Genomic DNA, 25,344 nt, shown 5'->3' with positions numbered 1-25,344 from the left:
GCAGGAAGCATTGGTATACTCAGAGGCACCCAATAAATGCTTGCTGACTTATTCCACTTTATAAATAAGGAAACTGATATTCAGATATAATAACTAGCATAAGGTCACACAGCTGCGAAGTGGCTAAGCCAGACAAACTCTGGTCTGATTTCAAAGCCAGGACTCTTTTCCCTCAATATTTATATATTACTGATACTAGCCTACATATTTCACAGATTAGAGGGTAAGGGAAAATCACCTTTTACAATTCCACAAAAATGATTTTGTAACCAACAACTTGACACATTTCTTAGGAACCAACTTATTCAAAATTAATTTAAAAGATTACAATTAACTTGGATAAGTATGTTATGCTTTTTAATCATTTTATCTTCATTTATCAAAGAAGTAATTTTTTTAAATGCCTCCTTTGAGAAGGCTTTATTTTTTTAATTTTTATTTATTTTTAGAGAGAGGGGAAGGGAGGGAGAAAGAGGGGACTAGAAACATCAATGTGGGAGAGACATAGCAATCGGTTGCCTCTCGTGCACCCTCAACTGGGGACCTGGCCTGCAACCCTGGCATGTGCCCTGACTGGGAATCAAACAGGCGACCCTTCAGCTCACAGGCCAGCACTCAATCCACTGAGCCACACCAGCCAGGGCAAAGAAATCATTTTTAACATCATCACTTAGAGAATATTATCTTCAAGACCCAAAGAGAAAAAAGCTTTAATGTTTCAATTGAAAAGCAAGATTTCAGCACAGAATGATCTTTGTTTTGCATGGTGATGTACAACAATAACAAAAAAAAAAACACGGTTAAAAGCTGAAGTCAAAAGTTGTTAAGCGTATGCCAAGATATTCAGGTAAATTGTGTCTCTGACCCCACCAAGTATGACTTCACATGCTAACTTGTTCTCCCAGTCGCTGATAGTACATGTATCTGTATTCAAGTGATGCTTAACATACTTGCCGATGAAAGTTTTCCACGAAGGAAACTTAAAATTGCGTCACTCACTCACTAATGACCACTAGTCTCACTGCAAAGGAAATACTGCCATCTGGCAGCCTCGGGCCTTGGTGACACTTCCTTTGGAGCCAAGTACTAAAACAGTGAGTCTACAGGACCATTTAACTCACATCAGCTTGGGGAACATTTATTTTTAATTCAAACTAATGTCGCTAAAAAATCAAAAATAAGAGTCTATCTGCTAGGGCATGTTGAAAATCTAGTACAACTGATTCCAAGTAAATCCTCTGGCTCTCATTAGAGCAGCTGATGGAGATATTTCCCTTCTTGCCTCTTCTCTGTCTAAACTTAAATGCTCGTGAAAGTAAGCCCTCATACAGTACAAACCAAGTCTTCATTTTGCCCATAGAAAGTCTTCCGGCCAACACTTCAAAATTGGGAGACATCACATAAAATTTAGATATATTATTGGCCAAACAGGGTCTGAGTCCCAGGCTGCAACAATCAGAATGTGAGCAAGTAAGTTACAGCCTATGGCCCGCATGTAGCCCACCAGCAGCATTTGTACAGCCCAAGAAGAAAGAACAGTTTTACATTTTTAATTATTAAAAAGATACATAAGAAAGACAACATTTTGTAACATGTGAAAATACATAAAATTAAAATTTAGGTGTCCATCAATAAAGCTTTATTGGTACAACACAGTCACACCCATTTGTTCCTATACTGTCTACACAACGCAAAGCTGGATAGTGACACAGACTTGAGCAGTTAAAAGACTGCACTCAGCACAGCAGACACCTCCACTAAACCTCCCAAGACTTTCTTTGTTTCTCTTGTGGTTTTTGTCACCTACTACCACCTGTTAGCTTTCCATAAATCTGAGTGCTTCTTCTCACTAATTTACATGTGGCCTAAAGAAACCACGTAATAGCTACTGAACAAATGCTCTATTAAATCCACCCAAATAATAAAACAAGGTTGGACGTGAGCCAGGAAACAGGAACTAAGATCCACTATGATCATGCTCAATTCTGCCTACTGCTCATTATCTTACAGGAAATTTGTAAGAAATTATGAAGGACATTTTTAAACCTGTATTTCAGATTCAGAGAATGAACATTTATACACATGCTTATACACACACACATATATACATATATACAATCCTATTAAAGAGGCACAACATCATCTCATACTAGATGAATCAATCTCATAAGGGGAGAAGGTTTTTGCTTATTTTCATCAGATTTTAAAATTAAATAGCTAGAAGACAACTAAGACGACAAATATAATATCAAAGATACTGACAACATCGCATTTAAGTCTGATGCTAACCAGCATGAAAGTCACACCTGGCTCCTTTTCTTCCCTCACCTGAACTGCTGTTAGTTTGTGTCTTACGTTCACTAGGATAACTCGTGCTAATAGCAGCAGTATAGGCTTTGAGGTGAGGCTGTAGATCGATTCACCGTCTAGAATGAGCAGACTCAGAACAGCTGCATCCAGTCCTTTCACCTGAAAAAAAATTGTAAACAAAGATGATATACTTTAACAAAATATTATCACTCTTTATATGCCTTGCAATTATACATACTTTGCAGTTACTCCAGCTCTTAGGCAAAGGCACTGACCTATCACACAGCAATTGGCACCGGACAGAATCACAGCATTGTAAGTGCCTTTAAAGATCTACAAACCCAGTCTGCCCTGACAGATAGCCACCCATCTGCTTGTATGATACTGTGGAGGAGGAGGGAACTCAAGACAGTGCTAGTATTGAAGAGGCATCATGACTTTATAGATTTACTTAAAACAAAATACCATCTCAATAAAAAGCATCCCTATGGTTGAAGTATTTATATTAAATACATTTCACATAGGCTTCACTAGCTGGCAAAAGTCATTACGAAGTGTGTGTGCTCCATACTTACTATCAAGTCAACAAGGTCTTACATAGCAAATGCTGAGTAGGCATACAACCAAGGAGCACAGAAAACAGAAAGCTGTCAAAAAGGAATGCCTTTGAAAAATCCACTCCATGACTGAACAAAGATTTTCTACAATGGACAAGACCCTGTGTTTCTAAAATCTGCACTGCAGCCCTGGGCAAGTCACTCAGTTGGTTAGAGCATCATCCCCATACAGCAGGATTGCAGGTTTGATCCCTGGTCAGGGCACATACAAGAACAACCATGAATGCATAAATGGGTGGAATAACAAATCAATGTAACTCTCTCTCTTTCTCTCTAAAAAATAAATCAGCCCTGACTAGGGTGGCTCAGTGGATTGAGTGCTGGCCTGTGAACTGAAAGGTCGCTGGTTCAATTCTCAGAGAGGGCACATGCCTGAGTTATGGGCCAGGTCTCCAGTTGGGGGCATGTGAGAAGCAACTGATTGCCGTATCTCTCACACATCGATGTTTCTCTCCCTCTCTTCTCCCTCCCTACTCGTCTCTCTAAAAATAAACGAAATAAAAATGTTTAAATAAAAACATCGATATAAAAATCATAATATAAAATGTTAACTGCATAATTTTGACAGCTGCCACAAAATGGATGGCAGGAATGCTTAACTATTAGGAACACGGTTTCTAACCTCAGAGACTCAGGATGGTGTCCTTTGTTTCTTACTACTTTGTGGACGGATACATTTTTTAACTGAAGCCTCAGTTTCATCAATTATAAAATGAAATAGAACCTATACTTCATAGAGTGCTTATAAGGATTAAATTAAACTGAGAGGAATTTAATAGAGGAATAAAGACAACATAAATGAATACCACCAAACCACACATAAAGCTTAGTATTACCTCCGTTAAGAGCTGAAGGAATTTTTCAAAGATTCAATAATTAAGGAACTATTTTGAAGTTATTACAACTGCCCTAATTTTCAAAGTGAGGCAACAGAACCAAAAAAGTTAAGTGAGGCCCAAAATTACACAGAAGTTGGGTCCGAGTAGAGGTTATAGCCCAAGTTTTCCGACTCCCAAACCAATGTTCTTCCCGCCACATGCTGCCTTCCCCACAGATATCTCTACCTCCTCCTGCCGCTTGGCAAGGTCAGGGCTGTGCTAAGCATTGGGAAGGCTTCAAGTTCAGATCTAGGATCACCTCTAGCCTTCACCCCAACACAACTGCATTGTGGTGACGTGGGCAAGGAGATAGGTACACTAGAAGAGGGTCCAGTTTGGAGAAGAGCCTCACCGTGAGCTCAGTCCTGGACACGCTGAGTCAGGTATCTTGAAAGACCTCCAAACTGAAGGAGCCAAGTACACAAGAGAATATACAGTAGTCCCTTTCTATATCGCAGTTCACTTATCACAGCCTTACTGTAACGCGGGATTTTAAAAATATTATATTTAATTATTTATCGCAGATTTTTCGCTATATTGCAGGATTTTGCGAACAACATACTGTATACGTATGTTGTTAAAGTTACATAGGTTTAAGAGTGTAAAATATGTTTAAGAACATAAGTAGTGTTTATAAAAGTGTAGAAAAGGTTAATAACGGAGCGGGAAAGGTTAATAAGGGACTGGGAATGGTTTAGAAGTGTGTGGGAAGGGTTTATAAAGCCATAAAATATATATAAATACTAAAATAAATGTAAGGTTCCTACTTCGCGGATTTTCACCTATCGCAGGGGGCGGGGAGGGTTTGGAACATAATACCTGCCATAAGTGAGGGAATACTGTACTTACTTAGGAACGAGAGAGAACCTGCCTAATGTGCCCAAACTGGACCTGCAGCCTCAGTGAATCATCTTGTCATTTAAATGGATATAACAATCTTATTTCCTAAGGTCCAAACCAAACTGGTGAAGTACAAGAAGATATGAGGTGCCTTCAAGGAAAAGAATCCTTATTCTAATTATATTGAGATAGATCATTATCTTTTAAAGGAAATGCCAAAAGATAAATAAGAAACAGAAAATTTAATAGGGCAACAAATTAAAAATTATATAGAGATAGCCCATAACATACTACTTGAAAGTTATTACCTCTGATACACAAAGACAGGGGTTGTTGATTAAACCTCCCTTCAATCCTTCAACTCAAAGTTCTCTGGAAATGGTATTAACAAGGCAAATAATAATAAATAAATGACTAAGTGAATAAACCAGTAAATTTAAAAAAATGATCTCCCTAGAGTTACCACTGCATCTTCATGAAATAATTAAATGCTTTTCTATCCTCTGCTGAAGTCAATCAGCCTCTGCCTGCCTGTCACATAACACTGACATTCCAACTGCGTTCTAAGTGTGCTCCCAGAGGTTTTGAAAATTATCCATTTTAAAGAGGATTGTTTATATTTTCAATAAAAACAGAAAGAAAAAGCTACAACTCCCTGAAGACCAATTCTTCAGTCAAGAGAACATATGACATTTTTTTTAAAACCTACATATTTAACAGCATAATAGTGAAAAATTCAACATCTGGAAGCCTAAGATAAACTTAATGTAAAACCAGATGACCAGGAGATCACCCTTTATGTGTGAGAGGTGACCGACTGCTCAGACATGGCCCTTCAGTGCTATTCCTCTGGGGCTGATTAGCACCAGAGGTCAGAACACAGTGCTAACAATGCCAAGGCCGTAAATTAGAAACAGGGAAGAGTAATCTGGCTTTGGTGACTAGACTCCATGACCATAAAGTATTTTCACAAATATTTGTGCATCGCAAAGAGCTAAGAAAGAGGAATCGTTTTATATCCCACACATGAGTGAAATCATCTGGTTCTTGACTTTTTCCAGCTGACTTATTTCACTTAGCAAAATACGGTCTATAAAACTAAAAGCAATAAATGAACAAACAAGAAAACCAAACCAAAACTCATGGCCACAGACTATAGTATGGGGAAGGAGAGTGGGGGTGAGGGAACAGGAAAGGGTAAAGGTAGTCAAATATATGGTGACGGAAGGAGACTCTGCACTGGGTGGTAAACACACAATGCAATATACAGACAACATACTATAGAACTGTACACTTGAAACCTATATAACTTTAATAACCAATGTCACCCCAATAAATTTAATAAAATTTAAAAATAATAAAATAAATAAAACCATTAAACCTTTATAAAAAGAAAAAGATGAATCAGCACAGGAAAATGACGACCAGAAAATATTGCCTAGTTTAAAAACCAACTCCCTCTATCTTCTAAATCATCAGATGGTTGGTAAAAAGTATACATTGTATAATCCCTTTAAAAACAACCTGGCATTGCCCTGGCTGGTGTGGCTCAGTGGATTAAGTGCCGACCTGTGAATCAAAGGGTTACTGGTTCTATTCCCAGTCAGGGCACATGCCTAGGTTGCGGGCCAGGTCCCCCGTTGAGGGCACACAAGAGGCAACCGCACATTGATGTTTCTTTTCCTCTCTTTCTCCCCCTCTTCTCCTTCTCTAAAAATAAATTAAATCTTTTTAAAAAATAAAAATAAAAACAACCTGGCATTAACAAGGAAAGTTGAACATATATACACCCTTCAGCAAGAAACTCCACTCACACATATAACTAACTACAGCAGAGCTTCCCCACTCAGGGCTGGGAAGGGTTTACAGGTGTTGGAAAATCGATCCCATCAGCGCTCAGGGCGCCCAGCTATCACCTGGGCCAGGAAACACAACCTCCCCCATGTAGCGCACTGCACCAAACAAACACTGTCATTTCTTAAGTATGCTGTGCTTTCAACTCTTGCAAATGATTTCCAGAAGATATCCTAACAGCATTGTACATAATATACTGCAAAAAATGGAAATGACCCACATGGCCATGAACAGAACAGATATATAAACTGTGGTATAGTCATACAATTGGAATAATATACAACAGTAAAAATGAATGGTATAATTTCAAAAATATACCACTGAGCAAAGCAAATCACAGAAGAATACATAGTTTGTTTCACTCACACAAAGTTCAAAACTAGCGAAATTAAGCACTGTGTTTTCCAGGGATATATACGAAGGTGCTAAAACTACGGAGAAAGGTGCTGGCATGATTCACGAGTGGTTCATGAGATGGTGTGTGTGGCAGGGAGGGTGGGTGGGATGCTATCAGGAAGCACACGCAGGAGACATTGTCAGGCAGCATTTCCCGAGCTTGTCCAACTCAGAGCACGTGGAGAGGACGGCATGATTTGCAGTGCCCACTACAAACTAGAGGGGCTGCTAAACCAGGAGAGACCAGTTCAAAGCTTCTCACACACAACGGCAGAGGGAGCGGGAGTTGGGAAGCTCTAGTCTGCGACGCTGGCCATGTTATCTCATGCAAGGTGGTGGGAACAAGGGATTTTATTTTTTAAACTGTATACATTTTATATGCTTTTTAAAAAAATGTATGAAGTAGTTCTAATAAAAACCAAGGTCTCAGTCAAAGTTTCCTACAATCTGGCCTGACTCCCATCAAGTATGACTTTTTTTAAAAAATAATTTATTTGTTTGTTTATTTATTTATTTGTAGAGAGCGGGGAAAGGAGAAAGAGAGGGAGAGAAACATCACTGTGTGGTTCCCTCTCACTCGCGTCCCCAACTGGGGACCTGACGTGCAACCTTGTCATGTGTCCTGACTTGGAATCAAAGCAGCGACACTTGGCTCGCAGGCCGACGCTCAATCCACTGAGCCATGGCAGCCAGGGCTAAGTCTGACTTTTTATTGCAACTCCAAGAGGCTCAACACATCCCTCCCCCTCAAACATCACTTTTCTCCCCTCTAAATGTCTGCTCTTATGATTGCTAGGATGCATTGCCTCCCCTTCTCTACCTCTCCATTTCCTCGCTGCCCTGCACGTTCTAGCTCAAGGTCCACTCCCAACTAAAAGGTCTTTTCTGAAAAAGTTCACATTCCACAAATCTCTTCATTAATTTCAATATTTCTTATATAGTCTGGATCTCTCCTGTAACCCATTTCTGTACTGCTCTGAATTGTTACCTGACTTAAATGGTGCTTCTATACTAGCCCAGCGGAAAGAGTATTGGATTTGGGCCCAGAAAATATGGACTGCAATCCCCCAGCTGTGAGACTTGTGACAAGCCTGTCTCACCACTTAGAGCTTCAGTTTTCTCATATGCACAATACCTCAAATTAATATATAACACATGTGCATTAAATACCATTTGAACTGCACATCGGTGCTCAGTAAATATTATGCCTTTGACTGTTGGATGGATTTCTAATCTATACTATAGGGCCATAGAAGCCAGAGACTGTTTCATGCACAATAAGAGGAAATGCCATGTTCCATATAAGTAAATTTCTACATAATTGAAGCATATCTCTTTAAATGACATGAAATTTGGGATTTTATTTTAGCCATTGTGATTGAAAATCTTTGTAAAATGTAGATTAATTTCCCTTCCTGGACACAACATACAGAAGATCATTTAACCTTTCAATAATGATTTCACATCAGCACTATATTTCAATTATTCTGCTGCAATGTGATCCAGCAACTCAGTAAACTGGTGTCCACAGAGCTAATTATAATGGCTTTCAGACGATGGCTGCTTTGGTACTTCTCTTTCCACCTCCCCATCAAATTACTAACATCTATCTCTAATAAACTTCATTCACTTCATTTGCTCTTTCTAATTCTGAGAAACCGGGTAACAGCAAACAGGCCCATTTCGCTGCATGAACTCTGGGTGCTAAGGGGCCCTCTTTCCAGGCGGAGTGATTAATCATTACATTAAGATGTCTGAGGGGGCCAGATAAATCCGAGTCACCACGCTTGTTTTCAGAACATGTCACATTCACCAAGCCCTCGGCATATGTGCTCAAAAGCTCCTGAGGGATTCAAACCACAAGCTCTACTGATACAGATAATAACTGTTATCACCAGGGAGACCTGTGCCAGGCACTCAAGAATTATTGATAATGTCAAGGGAATCACCCCTGGGAAGTGTTTCCAAGCAGTGCAGCAAAACTTCCCTACAACAGATTTCCAAATCTGCTGCTTTCCCAGTAACTGTCGTCACATATGCATGTCCTTATACAGGAATACCTGGTGTGGCTGCCTGTGCTTTAAATAAGCAGCAGCTCGGCCCTGGGCAGGTGGCTCAGTTAGTCAGAGCATCGTCTGGATACGCCAAGGTTGCACGTTCTATCTCTGGTCAAGGCACGTACAAGAACCAACCAAGGAATGCACAGACAAGCGGAACAACAAATCAATGTGTTTCTCTCTTTCCCTCTCTCTCTTTTTCTAAAAATCAATAAATTTTAAAAAACTTTTTTAAAAACAATGAACAGCTCACAGAGCTCCAGAAAATGGAGACGTCTGGAGAGGAGTTTGGACTGACAATGAAACTTCTGGAAATATGTGAAAATCTGATGGAGGAACAAGCATTCTTAATAGGTTTTGTAAACATAAAACAATGTTTCATTCCTACCAGCTACTAACTCCAGTGTATGAAGACCAGTCCCTGAAGAATAAATAACACAATAATAACCACATGGGACATTTCCAAGAAGCATACCTCACTGAACTGCTGGAACAGAACAGACGGCAAAAACTGCTGAGGGCGTAAATCAACAAGAGGCCCCGTCCAGTTACTCTGAACAAAGAGTTGCAAACTGCTCACACCAATTAGGAATACCAGCTGCTGTCTGCACATAAGAATAAAAAAATAAGTGTGAACCACTATCACTTTATAACCACCAGCATACTCTTTCATTTCAGTTTTAGTAACAAAAAGTTAAGACATCAGCCAACATGTATTGAGATTATCCGAGAGTTCTGAAATCTAAACAATTGAGGTCTGTAATGTCCAATATTGTAACCATGAATTTAAATTAATCAGAATTAAACAAAACTTCAAATTCAGTCCCTCAGTCACACTGTCCACATCTGAAGTGCTCAAGAGTCAAACGTGACCAGGGGCCACCGTACTGGAGAGCACAGATGCAAACACTTCCATGTCACAGAAAGTTCTTTTGCATGGTGCTGGTTTAGACCCTGATCAGGCCCTGGTAACTGTTCCAGAATTCTCTTTAACATCTGATACTGCCAGAGACGTATGTTAAACTGATTTTATACAAAAGAAAACTGACAACAAAAAGTAGCTGTTAAACCACATTTTATTAATCCTGTACTACCACATGCTGGAATAAAAAGTACCCTAGAAATTCCACTTGAACCTATTTTTTTCAATCCTGCTTTGGCTTACAACAGGGGACCGGGTAAACTTTTCCTGTACAGATATTGCACATTTTAGGCTTTGTGAGTCACACATGTTTCTTTTTTTCCAACCCTCTAAAAATGTAAACACCATTCTTGGTCACTTTGCCCCATCAGCCATAATTTGCCAGCTCTAGGGTTAAGAAAAAATTGGTGGGGATTCAACTCTACCAAGTAATAGCCAAAGAATCTTGTTGAAGTTTCATGCTGAAACTTCAGATCTCTGTGTGCGAGAGGCAACCACACATTGATGTTTCTCTCCCTCTCTTTCTCCCACCCCTCCCCTCTCTATAAAAATAAATGAAATCTTAAAGAAAAAAAAAAAATTTAAGGCGAGCCCTGACCGATATAACCGATATGGCTCAGCTGGTTGGGTGTCATCCGGCAAAGCAAAAGGTTGCTGGGTTGGATTCCAGGTCAGGTCAGGGCATATGCCTGGGATGCAGGTTCAGTCCCCAGTAAGGGAGTTTTCACATCGATGTTTTTCTCCCTCTCTTTCTCCCTCCCTTCCCTCTAAAAATAAACAAATAAAATCTTTTAAAAACTACTTACGGCAAACTAAATACAGTTTCATTTTCAAATTCCTCAAAATGGGGTGACTGAAATACCTCTTCTCAGCTCTATGTGATAAGCCGGAATTCTGCTTTCCCAGGAATAACACACTTATTTATATGTGTGTGTTTCAATGTACACCACAAAGCCAGTTTCTATGATAACACACACACTCCAGACAGCAAAATAACTATAAGAACTGACATTGAAGGAATGCAAACTATCACTAAACCAGAAAAATGAAAAGAAGTGACACTAATCTTTAAAATAAAATAAAATGCCTATAGTAACATTCTTTTGTTAACTCTTTATGGATACAAATTATGTTTTATTACCATTCACAGCCTCAACACCTAATACAGTAGTTGGTTTTTTTGTTGAAGAACTAAACAAAGCCATTCCCTGGAAATAATGGTAAAACAAAATTGCATGCATCTTAAAGAAAATTAAAACTTGAAGTAAACACCAAGATAGTAAAGAAAGAGGTATAGCAACAAATTTACAACAGTAAAATTTAGGTTTCACCACTATAAACTATCTACTCTATATAATCCTATAAATTTACATGAACTTTAGTGGAAGAAGTTAAAACAAGGGCTCCATAGTAAACGCATTAAGTTTTCTGATCTCTAAAAAATTAACAATCTAAAACATTGTAAGAGTAGTTATAAGTATCACTCAGCAATCTAGAAATAGCAAGATGGATAGGTATGTTTTCAAGTCCAAAGAAAATAAGTCTCAAATCTTGCCTATGGCTAAAACCTATGAGACCTAAGCATTTGGAAGCATGGTGGGTTACCAGTTACTACCCAATTATAAGCCAATTTCACATACAAAACCCTTATGTCCTAAATGGCTTTCCTTTTTCATTCTGATAGTCCTTTGGACAGAAGGTCTTCCATAGATTATTTGGTACATTATGAGTCCTAAATGTTAAGCCAGGTTTTTCAATAGCTGCTAAAATCAGTGTCTCACACTGTCAAAGCTCTATAAAATGTATGAAGAGGCCATTTCTCTATGAAAACTTCAAGTAAAATTCTACCTTTGGGTTTTGTCCAAATCTGGTGAGAAATCCAGGAATGTCAATATCTGCTTCTCTAGGTAGCTGTCAATATTTTCTTCAGTCATCTTTGTTGAATTAAAAATATTTTGAGTCAATGAATTTAAGAATATGGTCTCATAGTTGCCTTCTAGCAGCAATTGTAGGAAAGATCCACCCTCTGTAATATATATATAAAAAAAAAATTAGTCCAATAATCCAAAAGAACATTTTTTTTCATAAGTATAGGATAACACTATTAGATAAATCTATCAATCATTTTATTATGCAAAAAAATAGAGAGAGAGAATGCTTGCTATACTTTAACCAAAAACACTGAATGAATTTCCATCATTCTACAAACATCACTTGTTCTATAGTTAGTAGCTCATCCATATGATGAGTGGTAAAGTAGAAGTTAGACCCAGAAGTAAAATTTTTCATTAGTAAAGTAATCTCACCCTTCTGCTGAGAATTCAGGAAGATTGCTAATGGCAACAGAAAAATTTACATAGTCAGAGTTCTAGACACTTCACAGCCTGGGTATTCCTACCCTCCCCTATACTCCTTGATGAAAAGCTGGTTCACACCTTGTTCCCCTGGTATCTCATGCACATGTCTGCCCCCACACTTTTATAATCTTGATTTCTCCTGCTGAGCTCTTGTCCACATCTCTTATCCTTTAATCAGAAATCAGCCCTGACGGTGTGGCTCAGTTGGCTGGGCATCATCCCACAAAGCGAAAGGTCCCTGGTTCCATTCCTGGTCAGGGCACATGCATGGCTTGGCTTAGGTCCCTGGTCAGGGGGCATGCCACAGGCAACCAAGTGATGTTTTTCTCTCATAGTGATGTTTCTCCCCCTCTTCCCCTCTCTCTACAAATAAATAAACAAAAATTGAAAAGAAAAAAAAGAAAAGAAAGGAAATAAATCAGCTCAAGTGTGACTTCTTCCAGCAAACTTGTCCAGACCACCAGAGCGGAAACTACCTATCCTGAAGGACCTGTACACACACCCACATGCAGCGCTTATATACTGTCCTAAATGTTGTTTCTCTTCTGGGATCAGCCTAAAAGGCACTAGTAAATGTGCCTTTTAATTCTTTATCTCTCCGGTAAATGTGCATTGCTCACAAAAATTACATCTTTCCTGCCTCGTTTCAGCATTTCTGTTTACCAACTGTGCTACCTCGAATATATTAACCAATAAGTAATTAAATGTCTTGATCTGCAAATTGGAACTAAAAAGTAGCATCTACCTTAGATGTCTATTGTAAGGATTAAACGACTAAGTAAATGTTTTAAAAAGTAACTGACATTGCCGTTGTTATTATTTCTGACCCTGGGAGGTGACAAGTTTAGGGTAAAGACAAGCCCTGGGCCTGAAGACCACGCCCACCATATCAAGGATGCAACACAGAGCCTTAAGAAATCAGCAAGATATTGGCAGAAAAAAATTTAAAAAGGAAGGATGAGAACGCAGCCACCGCCACCCCCTCTCCTCACAGTCCCCAAGCTAGCCTAAGTCCTTGGCAAGTGCGCCTCTCTCACCTGAGCCGGCGAATCCCTCCTGCTTCCATTGCTGCCGCTCAGCCTCAGTGGGGAAACCCCTCAAAATTGCCAGCTCCGGGGTCCACATCACCCCAGACATCGCCCCAGCCAAAGCGGGTCCCCAAAAGGGTCACACAGGAGAGTCTCAAAAGAAAGTGAAAGGAGGAGAGTCCAAAGACGCCAAAGTCTAGTGAGAGAGTTCCTGTGGGTACACCAAGACCTCTAGAACCCCATGCGATGCAAAAGGCCCAAGGAGGCGGCCATGACAGCTGCGCGGGGCATGCTGGGAAAAACACAGAGACTCTGCATCTGCTTCCGCCTAGAAAACCAATCCAAGTCCATGATTCTGAGCATGCCCAGTGGATATGCCCCGCCCCATGCGGGGAATGGGCGGGATTGGAGGGAGCGACCGCCCTCAGCCCCGCCCCAAGGGGCGGCTGCGGCCCTTATAGAAAACGTGAGGGCGTGGAGTCCGTAAGTAGCTCTCTAGGAGGACTCGGGTTAGAATACTGCTCATAGCAGCGATCTTGCCCAACCACGGCTTCTTTGGAAGGTTTAGCGCTTTGACTCGTAAAGCTTCTTGGGCCTGGACCCTCCCTCCTGACTACCTGATGAAAGACGTAGTCCTTTTCGCAAAATGCACTTGGGCCCTTACTACTACTATTTGGGTATCATTTAAGGAAGTTAGGGACCCTGTTCAGTGGAGTCCATGAACCTCAGGTGAAGAACCGCGCAACAGAGAAAAAGTCTTTATTCTCTGAATTAAGTTGTAAGTATCTATCTGGTTTTGACGCTGCCGCTACATAAATTATGACCGAGTGAGACATCTGGCTAGGCCGCTGATGCAGGGAAGTTTTTGGAGTATAGACAGGCCTGCAGAAACCTGCCACCCCGAGAGCCTGCTGCTGCAGGATCTTCACAGTAGCCCTCCAGGTGAAAACCAAGCCCTGGGAGCTGGGACGTGGGAGGCGGGACTGTGCCCTGTGGGCTTGACCTGCACTGTGAACAGGCCATACACTGTCGGGAAAAAGCTGCAGGGTAACTCTGACCACACAGGATTCCTGGAGTAATTAAGGGCAACACATTTCTGAAGACCCAGGACCCCGCTCCAAGGAGCAAAACAATTCCTTTTTTTTTCAATTACAGTTTACATTCAATACTTTGCATTACTTTGTACTTAGACAATCCTATACTTGACAAAGTGTTACCCCCGATAGTCCCAGTACCCAACTGGCACCATACATAGTTATTACAATATTATTGACTATATTTCCTGTGCTGTACTTTACATTCCCCCTGCCTGTTCTGTAACTACCAATCTGTACTTCTCAATCCCTTCACCTTTTTCACCCAGTCCCCCAATCCCGACTCCCTTCTGTCAACCATAAGTCTGTTCTCTGAATTTATGAGTCTGTTCCTGTTTTGTTTTATTCCACATATACGTGAAATCATGGCGTTTGTCAGGAACAATGCCACTAAGGCTCACACAATCTGGGCTTGATCCATCCTGCCCTATTTAGGAACATGCTATCCCACCCTCCACTCTGGATTCTTTTCTGGATGTTTAGAATCTGCATATATCAGTAAATCAAAGAACACCTGGGGGTTCCTGTCACTTAAGATCCAATGACACAGGGTGACCTTGAGCAGCTGCTCTTTTGATTTACATGGTCCAGGCTCCAGAGAAAAGGCATCTCCATATTGTATCCATGTCCTTAAAACAAAAGGCCCTATAAAACCTTTGTGCATTGTGTTGCAGGTAACATGGGACACAGGCACTGATGAATTAGAATTACAGGAAGGATTTGAGTTGCAGAAGCTCCCTCTCAGCATGAATGCAACAATTCTTGCATAATTGTTACTTCCAGGTAGTGATGCACATCCACACACAGGAGAACATGTGAAGATGGTGGCCAATGTTGGAGTGATGCATCCACCAACCAGGAATGCCAGCAGCCACCAGAAGCTGGAAGAGGTAGAAAATGGGTTCTGCCCCAAGAGCCTTCAGGGGAGTGTAGCCTTGCCATCACCTTGATTTTGGATTTTTAGTCTCCAGAACTGTGAGTAAATAAATTTCTCTTATTTTAAGCCACTGGGTTCATGGTAATTTGTTACAGCAACCCTAGGAACTAATGACTGCCTGTTCCAGCTCTGAGTCTGTCTAGAACCCTAAGATCTGCAGTTGGGTCTGTTCCCTTGTCTAGGTTGACCCAGTAGGCATGTCTCTTTCCATCCTGCAATCTTGATCTAACCAGTCTCCCAAGATTTAAAGCTTGTGTTCGAGCAGATTGGTACTATCCCAGCACCTATACAAGAGCATACCAGAGTGTTAACTTTTAATTGTGGAAAAATATGTAGTATGATGAAAAAAATGCAACTGTAGAAATCTGTCAATTAAATAACCAGCTTTAGTTTCGGTAAGCAACCCTCACTTGAGTTGTTTAACACAGTGTTGCTCAAGTCACAGGCATGGACTACCAGTCAGCAATGGGCCAAGTACAGAAGTGAGTAAACAACATGACTGCTGCAGCATTTTCATTGTGGTTTACAAAGTACTGGGAAAAAGGGGTAATCGGAAACCCTGGCCCTTCACCAGTTTAAGACACACTAATTGGAACATCTCATGTAACCCACCTTAATCTATATAATCCTAATTATAGGACATCAGAGAAAAGTTTACAGTACTTTCTACATTTGTCTGACTTTAGATACTGGTCTTTTTTAATTATTGACTTTAGAGAGAGAAAAAGGGGGAGACACACACAGACATCAGTTTTTTGTTCCACTTACTTTTGCATTCATTGGTTGATTCTTGTATGTCCTCTTACCAGGGATCGAAGCTGCAGCTTTAGCATATTGGAACAAGAATCAACTGAGCTACCCAGTCAGGGCGGAGGTACTGGTCTTAATGTGAGAATGCTATCTAAACAGTTGATTTTCATACTTTTAAGATACCACCTTCAGTTTTATGAACAATTGGCTTTACTATTCCCGAATGTCTTTATATTCTCTCAGGCACTCTTGGATGTAGGCCACCATGGGTCTGCTGGCCTGTGGTCCATCCTTCTCCAAGGCCTTCACACTATCCTTCCCCTACTCACTCCTCAGTCTGTAAACATAATGAAGTTATTCTCATACCAACAAATTTGTATTTTCTCCAAGTTCTGTCCACTGTCTTTTCCTCTCTACCCCTGTAATTGTCCTAGTTTATGACCTACCACCTGGACGCCAAGGTGGGCTCATTCGAACTCCTTGACTCCCAATGGTTGGCAGAAGGATTGTCCTGAAACAATCTGACCAGGTTGCTCCTGACTAAAACCCCTTCATAGCTGTCCATCAGGATGAGGACGTCAAAGCTCCTTAACAGGACAAATAAGATCTCCCATGACCCAGTTCCTCCTCTCTTCCTAACACTACAGCCTACCTCCCATGTGACTATCCCTTTTGTCCTTGAAAACCCAAGAGTATTTAATGTGGTGCCATTAACTTGAGCTCTCTTTTTGAGCTCATGTCTGGAACTTCTCCCTGGCTAATTTCTTTCTCCTCATCCTTCAAGACTCAGTATATTTTCCTGTAGAAAGCTTTTCCTGACCATATTACCTCAGTGCTCATAAGCATTTTACCCGAGGTAAGTGTCCCTCCTTTGTGCTCCCAACAGTACCCTGTAACCAACACTGTCAGAGAACTCAGCATATGGCCCTGACATTGTTTTCATGTGTCATTCAACTCTCACATGCAGGAACGTATACAAAGTACAAAGAGTGATCAGATGTTTGCTGGCAAAGTCTGGATCAAGATGAAACACAATGTGATTTGTTTCAAATTTAGACTTTTTAGGTCTTGGTTTTTTAAAAACATGAATTGGACCTTACAGAAGTGGTAGCGTTACTTTCCTTTTATGACAGTTTTCTGAGGACTAATGGTATCAAGTGGAGAAAATACCCAACATATTTTAATGATTAAAAATAAAATCCAAAATTGGAGGAAAATACACACTTGATAGGAATTTTATCATCCATCCTGATGCAACCCTGAAACTAAACAACAACAAAAGCCTAAAGGGTTGATGGCTGTTCTTTGAGTTTTTACTGCTGATTAATTTTGTACTTACATTTTAGCTAGCATATCTGTGGGTGACATTTGACTCTTCTTTTTCATAAATTGACTATTTTGTCATTCTTGTCATAGCTCACCACCCAGCAGACTAACACTGTGTTTCAGAACCTTGGATTTCCTGGTCATATACTGTTTGTTCCTCCTTTGTCCCTGCTTATGGAGTACCTTGTCACTCCCCTTTTTCTTTACAGAGCAACTCCCTGGTCAGAAAACAGCTTCTTCTGGTCAGCTCCAGATGCAGGATTCCCACATGCCACTTTATTTAATATAAATACTGTCAAAAATCACCTTAGCTTTTCCTTTGTGATAATTGGGTCTTGGAAAAATATTCTTTCCTTTCTCATGCTTAGGTCTGAAAGTGTCCAATTCTTTGCAGAAATAGCATTTCACACATGGCAAACTGTTTTAGAAATCAGACATACTAATACACCTAAGTCTTTATTTATTTGGCTCTAGGAAGATGAAAATGAGCCTATAGGGCAGGTACAGAATGTACTATATAACAGCACCAGAGAGGTACATCCTCTCTGCTCTACAGAGCCTCAGTGGTTAATGCATACATTGACTTCAGTAATAAACCAGAGTCCAAAGAGGAAAAAAAAGGAGCCCTTTAGGAAAAAAATCAGTTTAAGAGTGACTTTTCCAATTGACCATTCCCTTTCATATACTTAAATTCAAATAACGAATACATTCACAAGCCCAAATGTTGGCATAGAATAAAATCATGTTCATTTATTTTTTTTCTGCATCTTAGAATTAGAAGGCATAAAATTAAATATGTTGAATGTAATAAATTCATCCATACAAGTGCAAGTCTCCAACAATAACACATTTTTATGGCAGATTGATCATTTTAAAAATGTAACAGTAAATCAAAAAAGAGGGAGTATGTCATTTTACTTTTATTGACGTGTATGTAGGAGGTCTTAGGAAATCAAATATGAGTATGAAGATATGGCCAAACATAAAATCTATCAAATTCAGTGAAAAGTTGCTGACTTCAAATAGTAGTTTTAAGAATGACCAATATGTATTCTTTGTTAACAACCTCTCACTCTACAGTAAAAAATAATAATAATAAAATAAACATTCAGTAAACATTCTTTCCTAAGGTAGTTTCCCTTATATATCAGTGATTTATCCATTTCTTTGTATACACAAATTTGTTCAACATACCAATCAGTGGTTCTCACAATTGAAAAATAAAAGCACAAAAAAGTTTACACTCTTGTACAGGTAAAGAAAAGATCACCGTGAGTTAAACTGGATCTCCTTAAGGGCAGAGTATAGTTTCAGTTTCATTACCTATTACATAATTAGTTTCTTACATACAAATATTGACATATTTGGCTTGTGCTTCAAAGCCTTTGTGTCTATGAAGTCCATGTCAATGCAGCTCATAATTTGAAGTCACTGGGGAGCTCTTTGCTGCTGCTGGGTGAGACCTGATCGTGCAGTCGCGTCCCCTCAGCACCCGCGGTGGCACTGCACATCTCCGAGGCGTCGTCGGCACCAGGGTCCAAGCCTTCAGGACAGGGAAGCTTCAGCAGCTCCTCCCGGAGCTGAGCAGTGTGTCGCTGCACAAGAAAATGGGCGACGTTAAAACTGCAAACCCGGGGATTCTAACACAGTGTCATTTGAGGGAGGAACTGAATTTTGAGAAAACCCAAAGCACAGGCCTATTATATTTTCTGATCACCTTCCTTATGCTAGCTACCATAACAGAGAGAACAAAATTGGCCAAAATCTCAGAAAATAATGGATGTTTTTGTAAAGCCCTGAGCAGCATGCCTACAGACCCTACCCATGCCCCCAACCATGTAAGAAACAACATTATTGATGACTTAGTTGCTACATATACTCTTTTTTAAGTTAGAAAGTAATACATGCTGCCTCTGGCTAAACATTTTTGAAAGAAAGACAAGTCCTTATATTAAAACCCAGTCCTATTTCAGTGAATGAAAACAAGTATTTATCAGGTACTAGGTCCTATGTAGAATCCTTGCAAAATGTTTCACGTTAATTGTTTCATTTAGTGTTCAGAGGAAACCTTAGAAATAATTTTGTCATCAGAATTTTTTTTAAAAGTTAAGCAAATGAAAAAGATTTACAGAGATTTCCTAACCGTGTACACATATGGCCCCATACTGCCATTCAGGGAAGAATGTAACAGAGAGTGGATGTTGCCTACAGACATTTCATTTTGGTTTATAATTCTCTAGTGCGAACGAAATGACCTCAAATCACACCAAAGGTTTTGTAAATTCACTTTGAAAATTAACTAACCAACATTTACATAACAATTTTTATGTGTCAGGCACTGTGTTGAACACTGACAATGTAAAAGCAATGAGTAGAACAGGGAAGATATAACCCCTGACCTCACAGAGCCTAAATTCTGGTTAAAGGTGTAAGACATTGAAACAAGGTAAGATAAACCACACGCTTGCAGCCATTTATACGGGTTCAAAGTACACTTACTAGCTGGCAAATTTCTCTAGCCTCAATTTCCTTCCCACTGTGGACAACACTAACTAGGGAAGGAGAAATACAAATCTAAGAATTACAAGGGCCCAGGTGAGGTAGGAATACTGTGACTTTATTGTGAAATTAAGGTGGACAACTGCATAGTTTCTCAAGTAGCACTCAGCAGCAAAGCCACAGCTTAAATGATAGAAATCTGGACTAATTCAGGGAACAAGATTTCCAGGTCGAGATGACCTAGAATTTGAGATATAAGCAAGACACTGACTGAAAGAATAGAGTCAAAGAGGCTGGACGTTAGACACTGAGGTTTTGTGTAACATGTAAACAGATGTTTGTGGAAGAACAACAGAAAGAACTATATTGCACTAGAGAAAGAACTGAAGGAGAAGCATAACAACCAGGTGCAAGGAAGTCAAACAGACTAAGCTGTGGGAACTGGATAGAAATGGGGGCGAGCAGGTGGTATCCCCTTCAGAAGGCGATGGTATTAGTACTGATCAGGTATCCTCAATGAAGGAGGAGTTAAATAACATCTAAAGATTGTAAGGCAGAGAAAAAATGGTCTAAAATTAAGTAAATAGAGAAAGTTAGAAAACCTAATCACAGCGAACATAAGTTCTAATTTCAGACCTTTAATGAAGTAATGATAGGGCATCTAAGAAAAAATGCCAGTAATATCATCCTGAGGAAGCAAAGAGCAGAAAATAGTTTGAAAAGTCACTATTAAAAAGTAAATGGCTGCCCTAGCTGCTGTGGCTCAGTGGATTGAGTGCTGCAAATCGAAAGGCTGCTGGTTCAATTCCCAGTCAGGGCACATGCCTGGGTAGAGGGGCAGGACCCCAGTTGGGGGTGCATGAGAGGTAACCGATTGATGTACCTCTTGCATGTTTCTCTCCATCTCCCTATAGAAGTAAATAAATAAAATTTTAAAGAAAAACAAACAAAAAACAAAAAAAAAAAGTAAATGGTCAAAGTCCAGGGTGTAAATACAATGAGAGAGAATAAAATAGCCCAAGGATCTATGCCTTCACATATACAATCATTCAAGAGAAGGGGAAAGAAAAAATACACTGAAAGAATTAAAGAGTGTGAGGAGGAGCCAGGAGCATCTCCAGATGAAAAGTACAGTAGAAAAGACAAACATCACAACAGTGCTACGAGTGTTTTAATAGGCAGGCAGACAGTGTTAGAAATGCTTATACTAAAATCACCTAATTTAAAAGTATGGCAGGCTTCTATGAAGAGAAATTCAAGCTGAAAATGGAATGCAAGTGAGCTATACGAGCAGGTGAAAAGCGGAATAAAAAGTTTTATATGGGGCAAAAATAAAACTAGCTTTGAGGACGCAAGTGTTAAAAGAGGAAAATAGTTTTCTGTTTAAAAGTTTTAAAACTTGAAATCTGAAAAGTTAAAAGGAAAGGAGCCAGTAGAGGGAAAAACTGAAGGTAGAAGGAGGGAGGGAAACCGGGGAAAGAACAGGTGCTGCAGGCAGGGAGCGCACATCTCCGGCACAGCTCCACTTGGTGAGCGCCCGAGATGGAGAAAACGGCCCGCCTCCCCCAGCGCAGGTCTGTAGCACAGCCGCTCCCACCAGGCAGAGGTCAGAGGCTCTACAGCTACCACCTCCCTCACTACTCCAAGTAATAAAACTGTAGAAGGCAAGCAGCCTAGGAAAAAGCGACAGGAATTAAAAACGTCATTCACAGAGTACATTTTGTTGTCACCACCTTCAACTCGATAAAACTGTTGGCTCAACCTCTGTATCTATCTTCTTTCCTTCCTTTTCATTCATTCATTCATTCATTCATTCATTCATTCACTCATTTTTTAGGAACTGCTGATTCGTACCTGAAATGAACATCTTTTCTATAGACTTCTAGGTAGCAATTTGGACCTCTGAACTTAAAATAAATTTTATGTTTCTTTGATTCCCTACCCCACTTTGCCTTCAGGTGGCCATGGTTCTGTCGGTGAATACACAACCCTTCTTCTGAAGCAACCACTGGGGCTCCGGTTAGGTGGCTTACTCACCTTGAGAGCTGCCGCATGGTGGGACATCGTCCTGCCTACTCGCTTATCACTGCTGTACTGCTGAATGTCGGCAATCCACTCCTCACACTGGGCCATGATCTCCACTCTTTTCAAGTAAAAATGTTTGTGTATAACCTTTAAGGATAAACAAGCACGGAAACAAAACATGTTCAGGTCAGATTTAAAAGACAAAGTATGGAGCATTACAAAGAAATGACATTTAAAAGCACTGCAATGTTTTCCTCTCCACAGAACTCAATTTATGACTTCCGGCCAAGATGAAGACCTACAAAGACACACTGAGAGTCTCCCTCCACAACTAAGAAGGAATAGAACTACCTCAAAACTAGAGACAACCGGAAGTTCCAGAAAATCAAACTGCATGGAAGTCCAACAAACAAAGACATAAACAAGAAATACTCATCCAGACAGGTAGGAGGGGCAGAGAGGGCATAGTGTTTAGGCGGCAGTGGTGACAGCGGAAAGCACAGTCACACATTAAAAAAAGTCGGGAGGAACACCTGGGGAGCGCTCCCAGCACCAGACCAGACCGCACAGCTCACGGTTCCAGCACCGGTGGCAATAAAGCCTCATTGCTTCTGACTGAAAACCAGTGGGGGCTGGGGCGGAGGAAGAAGAACTGCCCGTCTCTCAGCAAATTTTGTGTGTCTAGAGGGCCCCCATGGTCCTAGAATGTCCCCAGATCCACCCACTCTGGGAACCAGGGCCAGGGCAGCAGCTAGAGAGGCGCCAGTCCCATATGGGAAGTGGGAGAGGGGCCTGGAAAAGGGGAGAGTGCTGAGCAAGTGGTATTGTTCCCTCTCAGACCCCTCCCCACATACAGCACCACACGTGGTGAAATGGGTTGCCCTGGACTGATGAATCCCTAAGGCTCCACCCCTCACAATGTAACAGACAGACAGTGGCCAAAGCAGGGCTTTGTAGGCCATGGTAAAGACTCTGGGGTTTCGTCTTCGCACCATGGGAAGTCATTGTAGTGAGATGATCTGATTATGTTTGGAGAATCATTGTAGAGGGACAAAAGTGGAAGCAGGAAATTAGTTAGAAAACTACTTCCACAGTCTAAGCAAGAAGTAATGGTGGCCTGGAATATGCTGACCACAGTAAAAATGGTCTTCACCACAGAATTTGTCAATTGCATGTGACCTGTGAGGAAAAGAATGAAGTCACAGGAGGTTAAGGCTTTGGGCTTAGGTGATGGTGCTTTCACGGAGAGAGGGAAAGAAGAATCAGGAGTTCAGTTTTACACAGTGTTAACTCTGAGATGACATTATACATTTTAGTGGACTTGTCAAGTAGTTTATATATCTGGATTCATTATCTGAGTCTTAGGGGCACTGAAGAAATTAATTTATTTACAAACAGGAAGAATACAAGTTTTTGAGGGAAGAAATGGAATTTCGTTTCTCCTTGAGTTCTGAGTAGCATAGTGCAGTGCCTAATAACAGCTGACATTCAATATGGCTGTAAAATAAATTACTTACGAAACACAAGCTTGAAAAAGAATAGAATATTATGATTAAGAGCACAAAGAAATGCGTATTTTCCTATAATTAGAAAAAATTATTTCCCACAGTCTTTCAAGGTAAATAGATTTGTGAAAATAAATTACCCAACTTAATCATTCAAAATGCAAATTCATTTAGTAATAACAAAGTATAAAATATTTCTCTTTGAATTATTGAATTAAATTATTTTTTAAATTATTAAATATTCTTTTTGTATTCCCTCAGAGCATATTCAGCAATGGTATTTGATGAAGAGGAGGACTCAGGTATGATGCCACATAGCAGTCACAAATAACATTTGCTTTGTTATAGAAGAGATCGACTTTCTGTCAGGTATGTATGCCAAGTTTCCCTCTAAAATATTGAGTTTCTAGCACAATATAAGAAACTGATGATCAAGGGAAATAATTTTAATAAAGAAAAAGGTTTCATGACACAGTTAAAGTAAGATGTGATGAAGTCACGTGACATGGCAGGTGAAATATACAATCACATTTTAGGCAGACCAAGGAGAGACAACTAACCACAGGAAAAAAGCCACACTTCAGGATGTGGAAAATAAAGCACTTGAGAATATCAAGATTGGTTCAGAAATTCACAAAGTCCCAAGTCTTTTCTTCAACGTTCAAACACAGATACTACTATAAGGGTAAAGTTTTTATTTATAAGACTAATTTAGAAAGTATCTTGGCCCTGGCTGGTGTGGCTCAGTGGATTGAGTGCTGGCCTGGAGCTGAAAGGTAACCAGTTTGATTCCCAGTCAGGGCACATGCTTGGGTTGCGGGCCAGGCCCCCAGTTGAGAGCGTGCGAGAGGCAACTGAATGACGTAGATCTCACACATCGATGTTTCTCTCGCTCTCTTTCTCCCTCCCTCTCCTCTCTCTAAAAATAAATAAATAAAGTCTTAAAAAAAACACAGAATTAAAACTATCTTGAATAAAGAAACAAATTTTGAGGAATACTTTAGTAACATATTTCGACACTTTCCTAGTAGAATTGCAACTATCAAATATAAAGAACTAATAACTGTCCCAAAATGTAGTCAGATGTCTTTAAGGAAGTGGTTTTAAAATTCATCTATACTACATTATTACTGATTTTTTATGATTAAAAACTATATAGTACATTTAGTTTACCATAAATACAATTCTAATAATCTGTATTCTATAATGTCTTTGATAAAGTACTCCACTAATTTTATTGAACATACCTCTTTAAAGCACGGTGAAGGGTTTCTGATTTGTTCCAGCATTGCCCACTTGACTGTGGCTTGTCGGATGTTTCCATCATATTCCCGAGAACTCTGTGTGCCACTGGGGGTGCCTCTAGACCGTTCATATCCTGGTTCATTAAAATAAGGCTCAGCTACTAATATAAGAGACTGAACAGACACCAATACCTGAGGAACAAAGAATTAAAAATGTTATAATGGGAAGTTTTGACTACCAGTAAACTGATATCTTGCTTTATCAACTAGGAGTTCCTTTTAGTATGTTTCCACATACGTATTATTATCACCATAAAATTGATGTTAATAATTATATCACTGAAATACTTTATTATTAAAGCAACATTAAAATGGATAGTCTTATATAATATTTATATATCTTATATTTTATATCCTTGAATCCCTGAAAAAAAAACATGAAGATTTTATTTTCTAAAACTGCTAAAAAACAGGTTTATAAATATCATATACCAATTTAAACATTATTGTGCTAAAACTATCCTTATACTTAATAAAAAAATTATTTATTGTTTTTCTATTACAGTTGTCCTATCCTTACTTTTAAAAGACCATAAAGCTAAGCATGCACTCTTAACAATATTCACTTGTAAGGAAAACAATGCACAAGGCAGTCTTCCTTTTTATCCCAAGGAATATTACTTTCACAGTATCACAAAAACCTTA

General features: G+C 39.8%; 2 protein-coding genes across 2 annotated transcripts in view; both read right to left on the bottom strand.

The window, feature by feature from the left end:
• The window catches only part of TTC27 (tetratricopeptide repeat domain 27), a 141,702-nt gene extending 128,152 nt beyond the window's left edge, over positions 1 to 13,550 (bottom strand). The window contains exons 1-4 of the mRNA XM_090281120.1: positions 13,269 to 13,550; positions 11,723 to 11,900; positions 9,428 to 9,557; positions 2,329 to 2,469 (exon numbers count right to left, since the gene is read on the bottom strand). Coding sequence (XP_090137246.1) covers positions 2,329 to 2,469; positions 9,428 to 9,557; positions 11,723 to 11,900; positions 13,269 to 13,368 — 549 coding nt within the window. The 5' untranslated portion in view covers positions 13,369 to 13,550. The remainder of the gene's footprint in view (positions 1 to 2,328; positions 2,470 to 9,427; positions 9,558 to 11,722; positions 11,901 to 13,268) is intronic.
• A 4,259-nt stretch (positions 13,551 to 17,809) lies between these two features.
• Positions 17,810 to 25,344, bottom strand: part of BIRC6 (baculoviral IAP repeat containing 6) — a 190,951-nt gene continuing 183,416 nt past the window's right edge. Inside the window, exons 72-74 of the mRNA XM_090281119.1 lie at positions 24,643 to 24,831; positions 21,903 to 22,037; positions 17,810 to 18,961 (exon numbers count right to left, since the gene is read on the bottom strand). Of these exons, the coding sequence (XP_090137245.1) occupies positions 18,782 to 18,961; positions 21,903 to 22,037; positions 24,643 to 24,831 (504 nt within the window). The 3' untranslated portion in view covers positions 17,810 to 18,781. The remainder of the gene's footprint in view (positions 18,962 to 21,902; positions 22,038 to 24,642; positions 24,832 to 25,344) is intronic.

This window comes from Furipterus horrens, unplaced genomic scaffold (genome assembly GCF_987537825.1).
Source record: "Furipterus horrens unplaced genomic scaffold, mFurHor1.1.pri manual_scaffold_6, whole genome shotgun sequence".
Taxonomy (NCBI): domain Eukaryota; kingdom Metazoa; phylum Chordata; class Mammalia; order Chiroptera; family Furipteridae; genus Furipterus; species Furipterus horrens.
The sequence above is the reverse complement of the archived record's forward strand: the minus strand, read 5'-3'. Positions and strand labels throughout refer to the sequence as shown.